This window comes from Sardina pilchardus, chromosome 3, assembly GCF_963854185.1.
Source record: "Sardina pilchardus chromosome 3, fSarPil1.1, whole genome shotgun sequence".
Classification (NCBI taxonomy): domain Eukaryota; kingdom Metazoa; phylum Chordata; class Actinopteri; order Clupeiformes; family Clupeidae; genus Sardina; species Sardina pilchardus.
This window is the reverse complement of record NC_084996.1, coordinates 37,587,762-37,605,261: the sequence shown is the minus strand read 5'-3', so window position 1 is coordinate 37,605,261 and position 17,500 is coordinate 37,587,762. Positions and strand designations below refer to the sequence as shown.

The following is a 17,500-nucleotide window of genomic DNA, read 5'->3' as shown; positions in this document are numbered from 1 at the left end:
CATCCATATTCAACATATTACATTTTTGAAAATGTTATATTGATTGTTTAAATATAATCCAACAGGAAAAAAACATGTAAACTCAAGAATAAAGGATCTTTTTACATCATGTTGTATATCATATTGGATATTGCCTCTGCAAAATCTATGGACATCCTAGCCTACCCTAGCTACTGATTTACTGCATGGTTCAGCCCCTTGAGTTGTGGAACTGCACAGGTTTCTTCCTATCACTAACCAAGGTTTCTTCCTATCACTGAATTGAATTGAGTTGAATTAATGAAGACAATCTTGAATCTTGAACAGACTTGAGAGACTGATATCTAGAGATCATCCTAGATGAGGTTTAAAATGAAAAACATTGCAAAAATCCTTGTAATGTTTTAGAAAACACTGTCATGAAATTATGGATTTCGATTGCAAATGGGAAAAAAATGAAATTGCAAAAGTCGCAAAATTGTGGAGGGTATATCAGTCATGTTAAGTCTGAGTACTTGCATCAGTTCTTCATGAGCTACACTTCAAGACTTTTCCAAGACTTTTCTACAAAATTCCAAACTTTTCAAGGTCTGGAAAAAGGCACTTTAAAATTCCATACCTTTTAAGACTTTCAAGACTTGAGCAAGCACCCTGTACAATGTGATCTAATGCATCATGAGATGCCTTCAGCGTGACTTTGCAGTTACTGTATGTAAGGGATAACGGCCGCCTAGGTGTCCCCTTATATGGAATTAATGGACGAGACGGAGGTAAAGAACTTCCCGACACCAAGTCAATTTTGTATAACGGGACCACCGTTAGGCAACAATCATGCCTTTGTAACACGCTACTGAAAAAGCAGTCAACTTGTTCAGTTTGTTGAATAACTTTCTTTGGCCCTAACAGTGGACGGTTAGCTTGATCACAGTCGATCCCATTACTGTGAAGCCTGCTTCCAGGGTCAACTCTCATCCTATTATGGTTGTTATACAGTAGTTACCATTCATAAGCACAGAAACACAATGCAAGTGAGACACAATGCAAGTAAGGCCATGCAGGAGCAGTGCTTCTGGAAAACAAGCTCTACCGGTCAAGACCTGAGTGTCCACCACTAACCACTCTGGATTCTAGGGGTGTATAGGTGCACATATTTACACCAAATTGTTTAGGTACGAGACGTTAGGTACAATCAAACGCCCTCTCTACCAGTAATCAAACGTAATTTTCGTGAACAGTTACATCCCTACGATTCCGTAATCAATCTGCAGACCTAAATCTCTATCGAGCAGGAGACAGTGAATGTGGAAGGATAAGCCCTAGCAAGACGCATGTCAGATCATCGTTGGATTCGTGCTGGCATTGGCTGATGTCTTGGCAGCAGAGCCCTCTGTGTTACTGATCTGAGGGTGGTGGTGTTATCGAAGCTAAAATAGGAACGATCCAAGCTTAGGCTTCTTTTTCACTCTCTCTCTCTCACACACCCAAACACACAGCAGATGCTTGATGGGAGGCAGAGGCTCTGGTGGTACTGGTTCTGACAGGCCTTACCTTGGCTACACCAACACCTGTGAACCGGGCCTCCAGGAGCTCCTGGCGTCGTGGGTCCAGGCTGTGCAGCTCCTCCATCATGCCTGCTCAGCGTGCCCACTGCACCTGAGTAGGAAGAGAGAGGCCGACATGGATTAGATAAAACACACAGACAGACAGGTCCAAACACAGAGGTACTGGTAAGAAGAAGTCACACATGCACTCTCCTGACAACAGACATACCTTATCCAACCCTTAACAAGTTCTTAGAGCCTACAACACTCTTATTCTTTAAAAATATAATATAACCTTCTCCACAAAGCCTAAAGTAGCATGTACAATACAACACTAGTACTTTCAATGACAGGAAAGTCCTCCATTTATGTTTTTCATAGGGAATGCCATACCCCGAAAATGACCCAGTAAACACAATTGCAGTATTTTACATCTGGTTAAGATAGGCATGAGGAAAATGCATGCATGACATACGTCTAAGCGTTATGTTACCTGTTGATAACTTGCTAGCGACACCACTCACACTGCCATACAAACAACAACATAGTTTATGACAGACATAGTAGCCTAAGTAAGATATGATGTAGATGTGTACATAAGTGTTGGGACTGGAGCACGTAGTTTTCTTACAAAATACTATGGCCAATCATTTACTAACGTTACGACCATGAGGTACTTCTGACATGCTGACAACCAAGTTTCCAATGTGATGTTAATTTACGGGCTAAGTACACTGCTACCATTGCTAACTCTGAAAACTGAGAAGTAGCACTTATGTTAGCTAGCCAAAATCAACGCGCCAATATTAAAATATCAAATACCAACATCTACATGCAATAGAATGTAAACAAATGTTCACATAACAGACGAAATAACTTTGAAGTTGTTTACCCAAGTGGGCACGCCTTTCAAAGGCTTTAGCTAGCGTGCTACAGGTCTTGCCAAATACCTAGAAGCTAGCACTAGTGGGTTCACAAATACTATCCAGCTAACTCGTTAGCTGAATCGTACAACATCAGTGATAGCTAACGTTAGTTATTCACCAAGGTAACGTTAGCTAATGCTAGTTAGCCTGCAAGTAAACATCGGAAGAACGTGAACTCTATTTTTTCATCACATAAAGAATTATTGGAATATGATACATCTTCTGGAACAGATATTCAAAAATCTACACGTCTGACTAAATGTTTGCTAATATCCCCATTCCCACGGTTAAAATATTGATTTCAAAGTCTAGTGGTGGTGGGTTGATTGGCTAGTGCAAGGGCTAACGTAAATGGTTAACTCATTTTGGGGTAACGTAAATGTTTGAGAAGCCATCAGATTTTGTAACGCTTACAGAGGGTCCCACAACATGTCTCACAACTTCAGACTGTATTTACTAAACAAGTTAGAGTTATGTCCTGAATTGTATACAAATCATTGGAATACATTTAGCTACAATGGTTAGGTAGTGGAGTGGTGCGCTAATTTTACTAGGCTAGCTAGCATATTTAGCTCGCTATTGTGATATCATTAGCAGCTGCAAAAGAACAAGTTTTGTCGCTACCTGCAGCGTAGTTGTTTTTTTCACGGGGCTCCGTAGGTTCTTTGATCCAAAATTGATTAACTGATGAGCCCGTGCCTCGTAAACACCACGTATTCGTCTACATGCGGTGACACATGTAACTTGTTAGAACAAATGTGACCATTGGCAGGCGTCCCCTTTCTTCTCTGAACTGCTAGTTAAAGATGGTGAAATGTTATTGCAGGCCGTGATCCTCGGGGTTTCCCTCATCCAGCGAGGTGTTACCCCGGCCGAGGACAACCACAGCTAACGTTACTCCCCCTTTTTCGGCTACTCAAGGGCCCCTGATTTCTCGGTGTACGCAGTCACTTTCAGGCTTTGTTAAAAAAGAAAAAGCTTTCTCCTCTGCTGTCGCCTTACGGAAGAGTGATTGATCTTCAGACGGCCACTTTTCTTCTTTTCTTAGTTTTAGATATTCTCAAAAGATATTTAGGCTAACTAGCTAGTGATAGACAACAGAATGAGTCGAGCTGATGGAGTTCCCAGGCAAGGTTCAAGTAGCTCAAGGGCCAGGCAAAATAATGACCCTAAGTGAATGAATGGCCCTGACCTGAACGATTTGTATCTTTTCAATGATCATTTTTCAACACCCCCTGAGGCACTGAACAGACACTGCCAGGTCCCAAACATGGACACCTCCAAAGATCCATGAAAATCTCAATAAGAAAGAGAACTCTTGCAAAAGATGGGCTATTAGGTAGGCTACCTTTTATGTGCCATTACCAAGTGATATGGTGAAATGTGAGATGCATGTTCAACCATCTAAAAAAACTGATGCCAACATAGGCTACACATTTGAGTTTCCCCCCCCACATATGACAATCTCTGCAATTGCCATAGTCCCAATATATTTGCTGTGATTCCGATAAATGTTAGCCTGGTCATAGCCTACCAAACCTTATGCAAGGCTAGATTAATGTGGGAAATCTTTTCAACTGATGGCTCCACTTCAGGAATCAGTGGAGAGGATCCACAATAGAGGCTATGCAATCTTTTCCCAACAACACAAGGTGCACTGATCATGACCAGTGACAAACTACAAATCAATCATTTAAAATTATTTTTTATTTGATTTGACACAGGCCATCATTCTTGGGCAGAAGTGGACAATTATAGGCCTGTCATGTCAAGTGAACAAATTACATGTCATGCAGGCCTGTCATGTCAAGTGGACAAATAATAGGCCTGTCATAAAAATAAAAACAGCAAGATCCACACACAGTGGCACAGATACGTCATGTGAGCAATTATTAGTAGGCCTAGTTGTAAAAAGTTGGATAGCAATTGAGAATGGGTCTGGAAAAGATTAATTGACTTGACTTCCAGCAGGTCCGTAACTAGCAGTGAAATCAAACTGAAATTGGTGCATTAATGCAGTTGTTTACTCAATTCCAAAGCAATACACAGATGCTGGATTAGCAATTGTATTTGCATGCCCTTTTTTAGGGACATTGGAAATGGGAGCTGTGGAGCAACGCCCAAATTTGCCAAAGGTTCTTATGGGTATTCCCAGCTAAGACAACAAGCATGTTTAGAGGCAGACTCCAATCTCTGACATGCTCGACAGACAGAGAGACTGAGAAAATGTTTTGTTCCACAGGCTACAGCTCCTCAATTCAACACAGAAGTGGCATGGCGAAATTAATAATAGACATGGCCCTGCCTCTACCGTATGCCAACTCACATTGAGACATCTGGATATATCAACCTGTTTGAATCATTGCGTGTTTGAATTTCTATATTTGTTTGCATAATTATCAACAATTTATAGGGTTTTTTTTTAATTTGCTGTCTTCAAGTTTACTATTTGAATATTTTATATTATGTACAATTATTACCCTGGTGTTGTGTAAATTATTTAGCGTGGCCCAGTAGTAGGGGTCTAGTGAAGACCCTGAGTGGGAAGTTTGGAAATCAGAACTATGTTTATAGAATAGACACAGACACAGTCATTTCCTGGCAACATGGCTAAGTATTTTGCCTTTCATTATATCTATCTATCTATCTATCTAATCAGTTGTAAACGAAGACTGAGGCACATGTTTCATCACGAGAGCATCTCGCCCTGCTCTCTGGCAGACAGGCACCCTATCTGTAGAACTGACGTCTGCGTTGGTGCAGGTCCTGCGTGCCGCGTAATGGTAACCAACCAATCAGCTTGCAGAAACACGCAGAAGTGTTGCGCAGACTTTAGCAAGAGCGCAGCCATCATTATTTCAGGCTGTAACCTACCTACAAGAGCCCTAAGATAATTCACAAAAAAACAAATAAGTACTCCACTGGAGCGTTTCTGTAGTGAAAAGAACAGATTCTACTTTTCCCCAAATTAAGTTGTAGAACTGTGCGTATTAGTTGTATAAGTTTGGCAATATCAGAATGGAGGAGTAGTACTCACGTAACCCCGTTGGTCGCATGAGAAAACAGATGGTAAGTCATCCTGCCGACAAGCAGATTCAGCGCAGCCATGGACGTAAAGCCGAAGGCCGAGCCCCTTGCAGACGATTGTATAGTGGCGCTCTCGGGCGCCTACTGTCCTGACGGTATGGATCCACAGAGCGACCAAGCTGCTGGTCCGACCCCGATCATGCTGTGTAAGTTGTGCCACTTCAGTGAACGCCGTTGATGTAACATTTCAGATCAGCGTAATTCTTCCAGTTAATGAAGTGAAATGAAAGGTTCAATTGTAACGCAGAGCAGTTTATTTCCTCATTACCTTAGATGCTTTATTGAATTATTAAATATGCCTGTTTTTATCAGGATAGCCTTTGAATATAAAATATTAATTTTGGGATACCGATAACATGTGAAAAGCAAGTAGCATATACGCATTATCAAACAATTATGTTCATCAACAGTCTTCACCTCCAAAGAGACCAGCAAAGTCCCCCTAGGTGAGTGACCCAATTTCCATGTATGTGCACATGTGTTTTGTGTGCCTAGGAATATGTGTGTGGGCTTGTGCATTTCATTTTCACATGTCTGTGTGTGTATGTGTGAATTAAGAATTCCCACTTCATATAGCCTATATGATCTAAATATATATTTGAGTGCAAGTGCATTTGAAGGGTTTTACACTTTGCCATGTTGTTTATGTTGGCATGATGTGTCTGTGTGACTTCAGCAGTGATGACCACCGGTGGTTCCCAGGATGTCCTTCCGAGTGCTGGCGGTGCTGCGGGAGTGCGAGGTCAAGGCGAAGCGGTGTCCAGCTCGTCTGAATTTACCCACGATGCCATCATGCTGCTGATCGAGGCCATGGCGGCACGCTGGGACCTGTATGGCCAGCGGGAGCGCTCGCGGCTCTTCCAGAGTGTCCAGCAGGAGCTGGACAGTCACGGCTACCCGCTGCCCGTCGAGAGGATACGTCGCAAATGGAACAACCTCATCGTCACCTACAAGCGCGTGAAGGAGCGTTGCAGGGGCCGGGGACAGGCCAGGACCTCATGGGAATACTACGAGGTGAGCCCACGATCACATGACCACCACACATGAATGGGCCAGCATATACCGTAATTTCCTAACTATTAGCCGCGTCTTATACATTGATTTTGCTAAATTTCTTCAGCTATGAGGTTAATACAGGGGCAGTTAATATGGTTTTGTTTCTTTGAACTTGCATAAAACACTGTCCTGCGGCTTATACACTATGTGGCTAATACACAGGAAATTACTGTATATCAGAAAAAAGAGCATGTCAGAAGCACAATTGGTATCAGCATCAAAAATCAATATCAGAATCAGAAGCACAATAAGAATATCGGAAGCAAGAAGTAGGCCTCTATCAGAATCAGATATCACAATCAAAATCAGTGTATCAGAAGCAAAATAACATCAGAGGCACAGCAAGTAGGGCTATATCAAATGTCACACTTCAAATCACTATCAGAATCCTTAACGTGTTTATTCTGTCTCTTTCTGTCTCGCTCCCTCTGGTGCGTCCTTGTGTCGGGGTAGGTGATGGATGCTGTGTTGGGGAAGACGGAGATCGCTCAGGGCAGCTCAGCCTCTGCCACGCTGCTGGGCTTAGCCACGACGGCACAGGCGGCAGCGCTGTGTGAGGATCGGCCACCCGTGGGCATCTCCGCCGCCATGCCCTCCAGCCTTTTCCCTAACAACCTCATCGCCACGGCAACTCAGGTGCCCACCTTGACCCCGCAGAGGGTTACTCCCCCTATGATGCCACCCAGCCTTGCCCCGGTCCCACCTCTACACCCTGCTCCTCAAAACGGCCCACTGAGTTGTTCTGATAGTCCTCTAACCGTGTCCTCGTCGCCGCCGCGACCCAAAATGACCTTCGTGGCCTCTTCCCGGCGAAAGTCTCGCGGCGCCCCTGCGGTGGGCGTGCCCACGTTTGTGAGCCAGCCACAGGGGGGGCAAGCAGAGCGGCGTGGCGCCATGCTGCGAGGGGGTTACCTGAGCGCCCAGGAGCAGCGCGCCCTTCTGGACGAGCAGCGCCACTGTAGGCAGGAGGCGCGGGAGCGGCGCAGGGAGCGGACGACCAACCGCGTGGCGGAGGCAGTGGGCAGGATGGCCACGGCACTGGAGCTCATCTCCTCCAAACAGGACACAATCATCGCCCTGCTGCAGAGGCTCGCCGACAAACACTGACACTGACAAACACTGACACTGCTCGGACAGTATGGCAGACAGACTAATAATAACCCTAATAATAAAGGTGACAAATAGTCCTACTAAGTGGGATTCACAAACATTGGAGGAAGCTTAGGAAAGAGGCTAGGCCTACACCCATAAATGTTCTGCTCTTCTTCAGCATCACTTTTTTTGAATGAAGCACCAAAATACTGGACAAACTTTAAAAAAGGGATAAAAAATGTTTCAGGATTTGCTTTTGACACTTTTAAAACAAGTGCCGCCCAAATACCTTAACCTTAATCTCAAATCATTTTGCTTTGTAAATTACTCTGGGTGTGCCTCCTAACCAGAACCCATCTCGCCCTGGCCTGAGGCAACATCATATTTGATAGATGTTATATAGTTTTCATTTAACATTTCCTCTGTAAAAACGAAAATGAGATCACTCACTGAAACTATGGATTATGGAAAATATACAATAAAATATAATTTAAATGTAATATTCCGATTATAAAACGGTAGGCCTATAGGATACAATCACTTTGAAATGTGTCCTCTGTCTCATGGTTTAATAGTTCTGAGAGCCTCCAATCTACCTGACTGATGCTTCGAAGACGCTGTCCAAAGGGATTGATATTCATGGTCAGACTTAATGTAAATTAGTTAATCTGTTAATCAATTAATGTAAATGTAATATTTGTGTCGTTATACATTTGTTGCATATGCATAAGCTTCGCAGCCAGTTGAATGCTGTGTGAGTTTTCAACAAGGCAGAATCGAGACGACAACAACCCATAACAATCAGGTACGCTAGCAAGCTAGCATTAGCTAGTTAGACTATTTGTTACATTAACTGTTAATACGCTGCTATTTAGCGAAATATATGTGGCTATGTAGGATTATGTGAATGTGTCTGACATTTCGTTGCTCTGTATACTATTGTTACAACATATTATCAATCATCGTGAAATTTGTGCAGGTTATAATGTACTGGTTACCCACCGTATTGCGTAGCGACCGCGTGGCCTAATGGATAAGGCGTCTGACTTCGGATCAGAAGATTGAGGGTTCGAGTCCCTTCGTGGTCGGCTTTTTACCCCTACCCACCCTGAAATGTGTAACAAATTTAATTACCACCGTTAGCTGAAAAAAAAGATAGTTGTGGTATTGTGCGTCGGAAAAGTCACAGGTTACTAGATTAATGTGTTGATTAGCACAGCGAGAAAATCAACACACATTATGGCTGAATGCTAGCAGGCACCATGGCCCACTACAAAATAAATACAATGTAACAACGTTTCATCCATTCAAGAACATACAGCAGAGTGGCGCAGCGGAAGCGTGCTGGGCCCATAACCCAGAGGTCGATGGATCGAAACCATCCTCTGCTAGTTTTAATATGTTCCGGATTGCGCAGGACGAAAAAAAAAAAGAAAAAAAGATCAAGAAACAAGAACTATTGTCTCTGGTGTCATGTTATAATATCCTACTTGCACCTTCTTGGTTCAACTGTGCTTGACATATGTCTGTTTTGATCCAAGCCTGCTCTATTTCTACATAAATTAATGCAAAATGACATTTCACATGGAAACATATGTAAAAGCTGTTTTATTATTTGTTCCCACTAATACATAAATAAATATGAAGATCTTAAGTGTGCATATTCACTGGACTACAGTCTCTGATTTCTATCCAGTGATATACTGATATTCCCTGATATTTCAGTCAAAATCCATACGCCGTGACTTCTTCAGTGCAGACAGAAGTTTCTTCTGCTTCAAGCGCTCCTGGTCTCTTTTCTCCAACCTAAAGAGAGAGTGGGGTACTTTAAAGTGATTTGTGTCCAATCATGAAATTTCGGTGTAAATTGACCACAATTTGTTTTTTTTACTGCAAACTTGTTTGGAACCTCCGGACATTATACACATAATAAAATACTGGAAACAAAATATCAGATATGTCATTAACTGCAAAAGTCTCCTGACAGTCAAGCATTAAGATACAGAATTATCGCTTAAAAAATACTATTCATATGTGATTTGTCCACTCATGGCCACAATATTTTAATTAAAGGGAATGTTGGCAAATTACATTTCTTTCCATTGTTTCCTAGCCTGGCATCACCAAATCCATTCACTTCGTGGAAAGGATCATTGAGAAATGTGTCCAGTCATAGCTTCGTAATGGGTGTAGACTTTGAAAACTTTGGCGTTAACTTTAAAAATTGGTCCAGCCTAAGCAATCACATTGATCAAGGATTCCTAGGGTGACTCTCATTGGTCTTTTATACACCTTCCCTTCCTTCCTCGATCCTCGTCCTCACTGATCTAGATAAAGAATGATGGGGCGGCAACAATGGTAGAGTCTATCCAGTGTTAGTTATAGATCAGTGGGAACGCCCCTCGAGGATCAAGGAGAAAACAGATTATGTGCTGAGCCGTGTATCAAGCAATGAGGATGGGCAACCTAAGACCGGGGGAATTTCCGAAACTAGTTTCTTCGCCCTCTCCACACAGTGGGTCCGCCATATTAAAGTGTAACTGCACCCCATAACTCCACCCACTTCACATTTCTGAAAAAGGCTTTCAAAATGGGCGGGACATTCTGAAATTTGGAAGGGAGGGGTTGAAGAGGGGCGCAGATGTAAGGGGCGTTGATATAGACTGGGCACTGCTGCAGCCAATCAACCGTGGTGATTTTGTGTCAATCTGGGAATGAGTGCTGCAGACATGGCTTATCACAGGTCATCAGGGCAGTGTTGGGGCGTTTCATTCCTAATTTGTGATGACCCGGTCGCGACCCGACTAGAATCGCCAGAGAAGTGCAGGACTACATCAGCATTTTGGACCAAATTGCCATGGCATGTTTCAACCTGTAGAAGGCGCGGAGAGCTATATTATATAAAATAATACAACATTTTACTTTTCTTGGGAAACACAATTTTTGTCAATATTAACCCTGGTAATAGTGTGGTTCGTCACTTGTGAGTAATTTCAATATCAATCAACAGCTCAAAAAACATATTTTAGGGTGCAGTTACACTTTAAGGGCCATCCAAAACTAATTACTGTCAAGTGGTAGTGAGTTACAAATCCTTCAATGCTAAGTGAGCACCGACGCCCCCTTGTCAAGGGGGTGTGTCAACTAATGTGGCATGTCACAAACACTTCATACAAACGTAAGTTCCGTGTGAGTACACCTGTAAACAAATCCATGCGTTTGCTGCGTCAGAACCTGTCTGTGCTAGGCATTATGTGTGCGATATGATACCCTACACGCTAATCAAGGGAACTTTATTGAGCTGTGAGGAGGCTACCCAACTGAGTTCACCCCGTAAGGGGAGAAGCTAAGGGATAGTTTCGGAAAGGCCCCACGGCAGGACTTTAAGCTACAACACATCAGCAGCATCACTGCTGTCTGAAACCTGTTTTTCCAATTGCTTGTCCTCAATTTGCTGCTGCGTAGACTCTTTCAATCTGTTCCTAGAGAATTTCTGGGTTGAAATGTTCAAAACCAACGCAGGTACTTTGAAGTGAAATGAAAATGAATCAACCTTCAGCATAATGGTCTACAAAATGTATATTTGTGTCGGCCACCAAGTTACCATTAGCTCAATGTTGTTTTCTGTGTCACTGGAAATGCCTCAGGAACGCACATGCTTGTTTCTACAGTTGAAAGGGTCTGTAAAGAAAAGCTCAGGTGCTGTGCAGTGCCCTTTGTTGAATACTATTTAGTGTTGAACCCAGTGTCTGTCTGTCTGTCTGTCTAAGAATTACTTCACCAGAAAAAGCTCCGTGATAAAATCCAGTCAGCACTGTGTCGTATGCTCTCCAGTGAGAAGAAGCGCTCTGGGGCTGAGGCGTTACCGTTTGGCCCTGAGAGCGAGGTCCTCTTCGGAGGGCTCCGGAGGCATGTAGCTGGCCTCTGAGATCATGTGGCGAATCTTCTGCACACACTCGGCCAGGTTCTTGTGTTGGCTGCGACTCACCTCCGACGTGACCACAAGTTCCCCTGCCTTGTTCACACGAGTCTTATACTGGGGCAGGAGTGAGAGAAAGAATACGGTACATGAATGAAGGACTGTCAATCAGGGACGCAACTTTGAATTGAACATGGAGGGGGGGGGGGGGGGGGTCCCATTTAATCATGATGATTATATGGGCAGTTGCACTGGCTAGTTTTGAATATTGGTATCTTACGCCTATGTTGTGAATGAATGAATAAAGGAATGAATGGTCACAGGGAAATCACCTCAAACATGCATGCTTTACACCAAAAGTTATGTATGACTGAATACTTAGGTGTGATAAAAATGAATATAAGATAATGATCAACTCTGGAGGATCATGGCCACTCACTCACCCTTTGCAGGAGCTCAGTGCGCACCTCTGCTGAAATCCAATCAGCCGTTTGCACATGGAAACGAACCTCTGCTTTGGAGTTCACTACACACATACATGTGTAGGCATACACAACACACACACACACACACACACACATATAAACTCTAGAGCTTGGTAAATGCAGAAATCATGAGAAATGTCACCTCAAGAGTGAAGCTCTAAATACACACACACACAAACTTCTGCTTTGGAGTTCACTACACACATACATGTGTAGGCATACACTACACACACACACACACACGCACACAAAATGTGCATGTTTCTGTCATTCACTGTCATAATTCATTAGGCTACCTTTGTTTACGTGTTGACCACCGGGTCCACTGCTCCGGCTATAGTTAATTTTCAAGCGATCTGGAATGATTCACACAAAGTGTTCTGAATAGATTACAGACGTATACGGTTTTGTGGAATGCGAACTTCAAATCAGTATAAGGAAGCAGACCTATAGAAAACCAAAAGAGAACTAGGCTACAGATAATGTATGTGTGTGTATGAATGATATTGGCCGGGTTTCCCAGATTCGTTAAAGCTCTTTAGTGCTAACAGAGAGGGTTAAGGATCTTTGGTGCTAAGCATAGATATGGCTCTGGTGCTAAGAACGTCTTAGGAGCGTTCTTAGAACGTTCTTATATTAGAGTGGTCCTGAGAAACGCCTTTTTACCTTGGTAAAGAACAGAATGACAATAAATCTGAAGTGAATACGGAATATAAGGCCTACATACCGATTGGAATATCCACGAGCACACTTTGGTCCTGCAATAAGACAGTTGTTTAGAACTCAACATGACTCAAGACCCCATAGATAGCAAGAGACATAGTCAATCGAGAAACGTGCTTAATAGCAGCTAAGTAGCCTACAAACAATTAAGAAACACTTGGTTTACAAATGTTAGACTCGGTATAGCTTAGCTGAGGGAACACCTAATATGCACAGTATGCTGAAGTAGCTTGCCTGGTCACGGTCATTGTCAGAGGATCTGCTGCTCCCATACGGAAAACTCTGTGAGAGACGACACTGGAAGGGAATTGTTTTGTTTAAAATAGAAACATTATGCCCAAACTGCCGCGCAAGAAACATGATCTAACAAATACGAAGGACACATTCGAAAAACGAGCAGTCCAGACACTCAGAAAGTGTAGTAGAAGTGCATTACAGCTGCATGCAGGTTCACTCTCACAGTGTTGTCCGCTCTCCTTCTTCTTTCGATTGTATTGGCGGTTTGCATCCAACTTGGCGCATTACCGCCACCAACTGTTGAAAATGAAAGTATATTTCCCAATGTGAGATTTGCATAATGGTTTGACATTTTCTAACAGGATGGTTCTTTCAGTGTGATATGCTGGACATTCTAACAAGACATGTTCAACAGTTTCTCTCTGATTATCATGATGTGCATTGACCATTATAGACCTAAAAGAAAGGCATTGACCAGTGTTGTGTTTTGTTTCCGCTCTGTACTCTCATTGGCTATAAATACGCATGCGTATTTGAGATGATACTATTTTCCAAAGCCTATTGTCTCCCTCTAGTGGTCTCTCTTGTGGACTGCATATTTGCGGGAGTTTGAAACCTTTTAAATACTCTTTATTCTAACAATTATGACGGACAGAAGTAAGCGCGTAAACAAATTGATGATTGGATATTTGGCAGGCATTCTGGAATAGGCCAACCTCTGCAAAAAAGTACAGCTCATTTTCATGGCAAGATTAGAGCTCACATTTTCAGTCTGCAAATGCATCAGTATCAGGCTGAATGCCAACATATCTCAAGAGAAAAAGGCAGACTTATTAGGACTGATCTACTATTTAATTTGATGCCTAATCGTCTCTAAATGGCAATGATCTGCTGTACAAAACCTAGGCCGGTGACGGCACTGTGGGATTGGGCCTTCTCTGTGCTTTGCTAAACCCCCCGAGCAGCAGGTTATTTACCCTACTATGCTGTGTCACACTAACCAACGGGATGCATACATTTAAGATAAATTAGCCTACCCTAACTGTCGCGACGCCTCTGCATTGCAGAGAACAAGTGTAAAATTTGGGGAAGGTCACGTTAGCAGCAACAGCAGGGTGTGTGACTGAGTGTGTGTGTGTGTGTGTGTGTATGTGTGTGTGTGTGTGTGTGTGTGTGTGTGTGTGTGTGTGTGTGTGTGTGTGTGTGTGTGTGTTCTAGCTACTGCGCAAAACCTCAGTCCGGATTTAAGGCTGACGTCAGAGGAGCCATTAGCGCGCGGTGACAGTCGGGTCTGGGAAATAGAGCAACGCGCAGCGCGAGCATCCCAGAACGGGGGGAGAAAGAGGCGACGCGGATAGGATGTCGTGTGCGCCGTTAAACAGCCTATTATTATCTCATCTACAAAACAGGCACAACAACACAAATAGATATAAGAAAACCGACTATAGCGCCAGAGTATAGAGTAGAGATAAATCGTGTCCTCAACGCCACCGGATTGAGCTCGTCAATCAAAACAGCGGATGGGGAGCCCGTGAGGCTTAGGCATTAGGAGCAGCAACTAATCCCGTGAACATACAAAAAAAAAAAAATAAAAACAACGCAGAACAGATCATAATTATGCGTCGATGCTGAACATGAAGACTTTCAGGATCTAACAAAAGAGAAGTGTGCCGATTCGGTCGAACCGAGCTTTCTGTGGTATGTTCAATCAGCTGAATTTAAATTTTATATTGAAATGGGAGCTTTGACAAGTAGACAGAATGCAGGAGTGGAGGAGGTCGACATACCGTCCAATTCAGTATACAGATACCCACCGAAGACCGGTAAGTAACATCGCTACAAACACAAAGAAAGCAATACATTTTCGTTGACATTTGCCCTTAACGAAGTGTAGCCTAATAGAGCTAGGTTACTATCATGTATGACCGTAACGTTGGTCGTCGCATGAATATGTTTCTTTGACAATGTTAACTCTTAATAGCACATGTACCTAATGCTGTAACGCACGCCTATTGTGAATAATACAATGCAGTTTTAGCCAAGGCTGCTTGAACCGTGTTGTCCGGGCTGCTTGTGGAGCTTGCGATACTGTGATGATAGAGTTGTAATGATTCCCGTTCGTAGGCCTTCATGGCTGGAGTAGGCTATAGTGTACGAAGGCACTGATTTGGATGCGAGAGGTGATGGCCTAAAGGCGCCCCGCGGATACTGATGGGTGGCGGCGTGGTAATACCATCTAGACACCATCAAGTCTACCACCGAGATACACGGCGCTCTCGAAAAGTCATAGTACGAGCTCTAATTGAGGGAATTAATGATTCGGTGTCTCAGGACTCAGGACAGGAGACATATGAGTAGGCCTACTCATCCTCACACACATCAGAGCTATAGAGAGGAAAGATGCCAACAGCAGGTGTTAATGACAAACAGCGTAGACTCCGACATCTCTTGACTGCTATCAGAAGGGTTTGTCTCATTGTAAATGGCCCAAGACAATATAATAACGTGTAAATACTGAGATGCAGTTGTTTTGATGGTGTAATGGTTAATCAATCAACGAGACATAAACAATGGATTATAACCCTTCAGTAAAGTAGGCTACAGGAGAAGATAGCCAAGCGTCAAAGGTTTGCATATGGAGTAAGACGTGACACACTCACACTAAACTGCCAGGGTTGGTCTCTATAACTGATGTGCCTCTGTCCCTCTGTAACAGGAAGTTACTTCGCCAGCCACTTCATCATGGGCGGAGAGAAGTTCGAGTCAACCCACCCGGAGGGCTACCTCTTTGGGGAGAACACAGACCTCAACTTCCTGGGAACCCGGCCAGTAGCGGTAGGTGACCTGAAGAGCGGCATGCGGTAGCAGCAGCCCACTCCTGTGGTGTTCATCTGCAGGTGCAGGCTGCTGTGAGCCGGCCAGAGGAGCTGACAATGGCACAGGGTTTGGTCCCGGGGCACACATGTGAGCCATGTCAGGGCCAGATCAGGGCCAAATGAGGGCCATGCAGCGGTGTAGTCTACGTGATATGCAGGACTACGCCGTATACCCACTTAAAAAGCATCACTATCTCAGTATACCCACTTAAAAAGCATCACTATCTCAGTATAGCATCACTATCTCAGTATAGCATCACTATCTCAGTATACCCACTTAAAAAACATCACTATCTCAGTATACCCACTTAAAATAGGCAAGGATATGTATTAACATTTAGGGTTGATCACAGTACAGCTAACTAGACTACATCACAGTATACCCTCTACATCTACTAACTAGACTACATCACTGTATGCCCACTACAGCTAACTAGACTACATCACAGTATACCCACTAGAGCTAACCAGACTACATCACAGTATACCCACTACAGCTAACTTGGTGTCCGTTGAAGTTTGCTGGTGTTCGTTAGGACAATGTGCAAGCACATTAATGTCATCTAGGATCCTGTCTGCTACTTCTGACAGATGGAAGACCTGAACTTATTGGATGGAGAGGCATACTCAATGTCTGTGTGTGTGTGTGTGTGTGTGTGTGTGTGTGTGTGTGTGTGTGTGTTTGTGTGTGTGAGTGTGTGTCTGTGCTTGTGCTTGTGGACATGATTGAGCAAGCCTTTGCATATTCTTGGCTGTTGACATGAAAGCTTTCTGGTCATCTACTCAATTATATTTTAAGGCAGAACAAAGACTTTTTTGGTTTTGTGGTTTATTTTTTGAAGAAAGTGTATAAATGGTAGTGATGCAGTGATATATTCTGGGAGTGTGCACATTTGGATGCACATTCACCTCAATCTGCTGCAGAGAGCTCTGCCAATGAATCCCAGCTCTCCCCTTCTCTCTCTCTGCACCCGTCTCCCTCCCTCTCCCTCACACACACACACACACACACACACACACACACACACACAGTCAGTCCCTCACACGTCACATCTCAGGATACATTACACACACTCACACACACACACACACACACACACACACACACACACACACACACACACACACACACACACACACACACAGACAGTTAGTCCCTCGCATCTCAGGATACTCACACACACTCTCTCTCTCTCTCTCTCTCTCTCTCTCACACACACACACACACACACACACACATACACACACACACACCTCAAATCTCAGGAGTCAGGACACACACACATACACTCAGGCACAGACAGATAGACAGACAGACACACACACACACACACACACACACACACACACACACACACACACAAATGATCAGTTAGTCACATCTCAGGATGGACACACACCCCATCCATGCTCCATCCTCCAGGACAGCGGCTGGCTGTGGGGCAGATCCTGCCCCGGCTGTCCTGGCTCCGACCCATGGCAGGGCCAGTCTGTCTCTCGGGGCACGTGAGTGTGTTCCTGGAAGGAAGCAGCCTTGAAGGGCTGGCAGGTTCTTGGAGTAACCTTGAACAAGAGAGTT

General features: G+C 43.7%; 4 protein-coding genes and 1 non-coding gene across 13 annotated transcripts in view; 3 read left to right on the top strand and 2 right to left on the bottom strand.

The window, feature by feature from the left end:
- LOC134077514 (serine/threonine-protein kinase tousled-like 2) overlaps positions 1 to 3,599 on the bottom strand; it is a 12,741-nt gene extending 9,142 nt beyond the window's left edge. Inside the window, exons 1-2 of one of the 4 annotated variants that reach the window (XM_062533169.1) lie at positions 3,071 to 3,599; positions 1,528 to 1,632 (exon numbers count right to left, since the gene is read on the bottom strand). In XM_062533169.1, the coding sequence (XP_062389153.1) occupies positions 1,528 to 1,608 (81 nt within the window). In that variant the 5' untranslated portion in view covers positions 1,609 to 1,632; positions 3,071 to 3,599. Of the gene's footprint in view, positions 1 to 1,527; positions 1,633 to 2,412; positions 2,449 to 3,070 lie in introns of those variants that run through there. The other 3 variants (XM_062533171.1, XM_062533172.1, XM_062533170.1) reach the window with 3 other exon arrangements.
- A 1,700-nt stretch (positions 3,600 to 5,299) lies between these two features.
- Positions 5,300 to 8,141, top strand: si:ch1073-357b18.4 (uncharacterized protein LOC797129 homolog). 3 transcript variants are annotated; one of them, XM_062531271.1, is made up of 4 exons: positions 5,300 to 5,679; positions 5,944 to 5,979; positions 6,213 to 6,547; positions 7,043 to 8,141. In XM_062531271.1, the coding sequence occupies exons 1-4, from the start codon at positions 5,553 to 5,555 to the stop codon at positions 7,694 to 7,696; spliced, it is 1,152 nt and encodes a 383-aa protein (XP_062387255.1). In that variant the 5' UTR covers positions 5,300 to 5,552; the 3' UTR covers positions 7,697 to 8,141. The 3 variants fall into 3 exon arrangements, with proteins under 3 accessions (XP_062387255.1, XP_062387257.1, XP_062387254.1); XM_062531270.1 differs by having other exon boundaries at positions 5,301 to 5,679; positions 6,210 to 6,547; XM_062531273.1 differs by lacking the exon at positions 5,944 to 5,979 and having other exon boundaries at positions 6,210 to 6,547.
- Positions 8,142 to 8,696: 555 nt separating this feature from the next.
- On the top strand, positions 8,697 to 8,769 carry trnar-ucg (transfer RNA arginine (anticodon UCG)). Its single transcript has one exon. It is a non-coding gene; the product is annotated as a tRNA-Arg (tRNA).
- A 503-nt stretch (positions 8,770 to 9,272) lies between these two features.
- Positions 9,273 to 13,520, bottom strand: mrpl58 (mitochondrial ribosomal protein L58). 3 transcript variants are annotated; one of them, XM_062533166.1, is made up of 7 exons: positions 13,245 to 13,520; positions 13,043 to 13,105; positions 12,813 to 12,843; positions 12,382 to 12,441; positions 12,044 to 12,126; positions 11,548 to 11,717; positions 9,275 to 9,487 (listed from the first exon to the last, which is right to left on the bottom strand). In XM_062533166.1, exons 1-7 carry the CDS (start codon positions 13,395 to 13,397, stop codon positions 9,403 to 9,405), a joined length of 645 nt encoding a protein of 214 aa, XP_062389150.1. In that variant the 5' UTR covers positions 13,398 to 13,520; the 3' UTR covers positions 9,275 to 9,402. The 3 variants fall into 3 exon arrangements, with proteins under 3 accessions (XP_062389151.1, XP_062389150.1, XP_062389152.1); XM_062533167.1 differs by lacking the exon at positions 12,382 to 12,441 and having other exon boundaries at positions 9,273 to 9,487; XM_062533168.1 differs by having other exon boundaries at positions 9,276 to 9,487; positions 13,043 to 13,520.
- Positions 13,521 to 14,355: 835 nt separating this feature from the next.
- rnf157 (ring finger protein 157) overlaps positions 14,356 to 17,500 on the top strand; it is a 29,912-nt gene continuing 26,767 nt past the window's right edge. For both annotated transcript variants that reach the window (XM_062533165.1, XM_062533164.1), the window contains exons 1-2: positions 14,356 to 14,868; positions 15,762 to 15,880. In XM_062533165.1, the coding sequence (XP_062389149.1) occupies positions 14,781 to 14,868; positions 15,762 to 15,880 (207 nt within the window). In that variant the 5' untranslated portion in view covers positions 14,356 to 14,780. The remainder of the gene's footprint in view (positions 14,869 to 15,761; positions 15,881 to 17,500) is intronic.

Excerpts from the sequence above, each read along its gene's own strand:
- mrpl58 (XM_062533166.1), bottom strand. The coding sequence starts at position 13,397 with ATGTCAAACCATTATGCAAATCTCACATTGGGAAATATACTTTCATTT. Across the intron at positions 12,844-13,042 it reads CTGACAATGACCGTGACCAG|GACCAAAGTGTGCTCGTGGA; the intron begins GCAAGCTACTTC and ends GTCTTATTGCAG. Across the intron at positions 11,718-12,043 it reads GCACTGAGCTCCTGCAAAGG|TATAAGACTCGTGTGAACAA; the intron begins GTGAGTGAGTGG and ends CTCCTGCCCCAG.
- si:ch1073-357b18.4 (XM_062531270.1), top strand. The coding sequence starts at position 5,553 with ATGGACGTAAAGCCGAAGGCCGAGCCCCTTGCAGACGATTGTATAGTG. Across the intron at positions 5,680-5,943 it reads TCCGACCCCGATCATGCTGT|TCTTCACCTCCAAAGAGACC; the intron begins GTAAGTTGTGCC and ends GTTCATCAACAG. Across the intron at positions 5,980-6,209 it reads GACCAGCAAAGTCCCCCTAG|CAGTGATGACCACCGGTGGT; the intron begins GTGAGTGACCCA and ends GTGTGACTTCAG.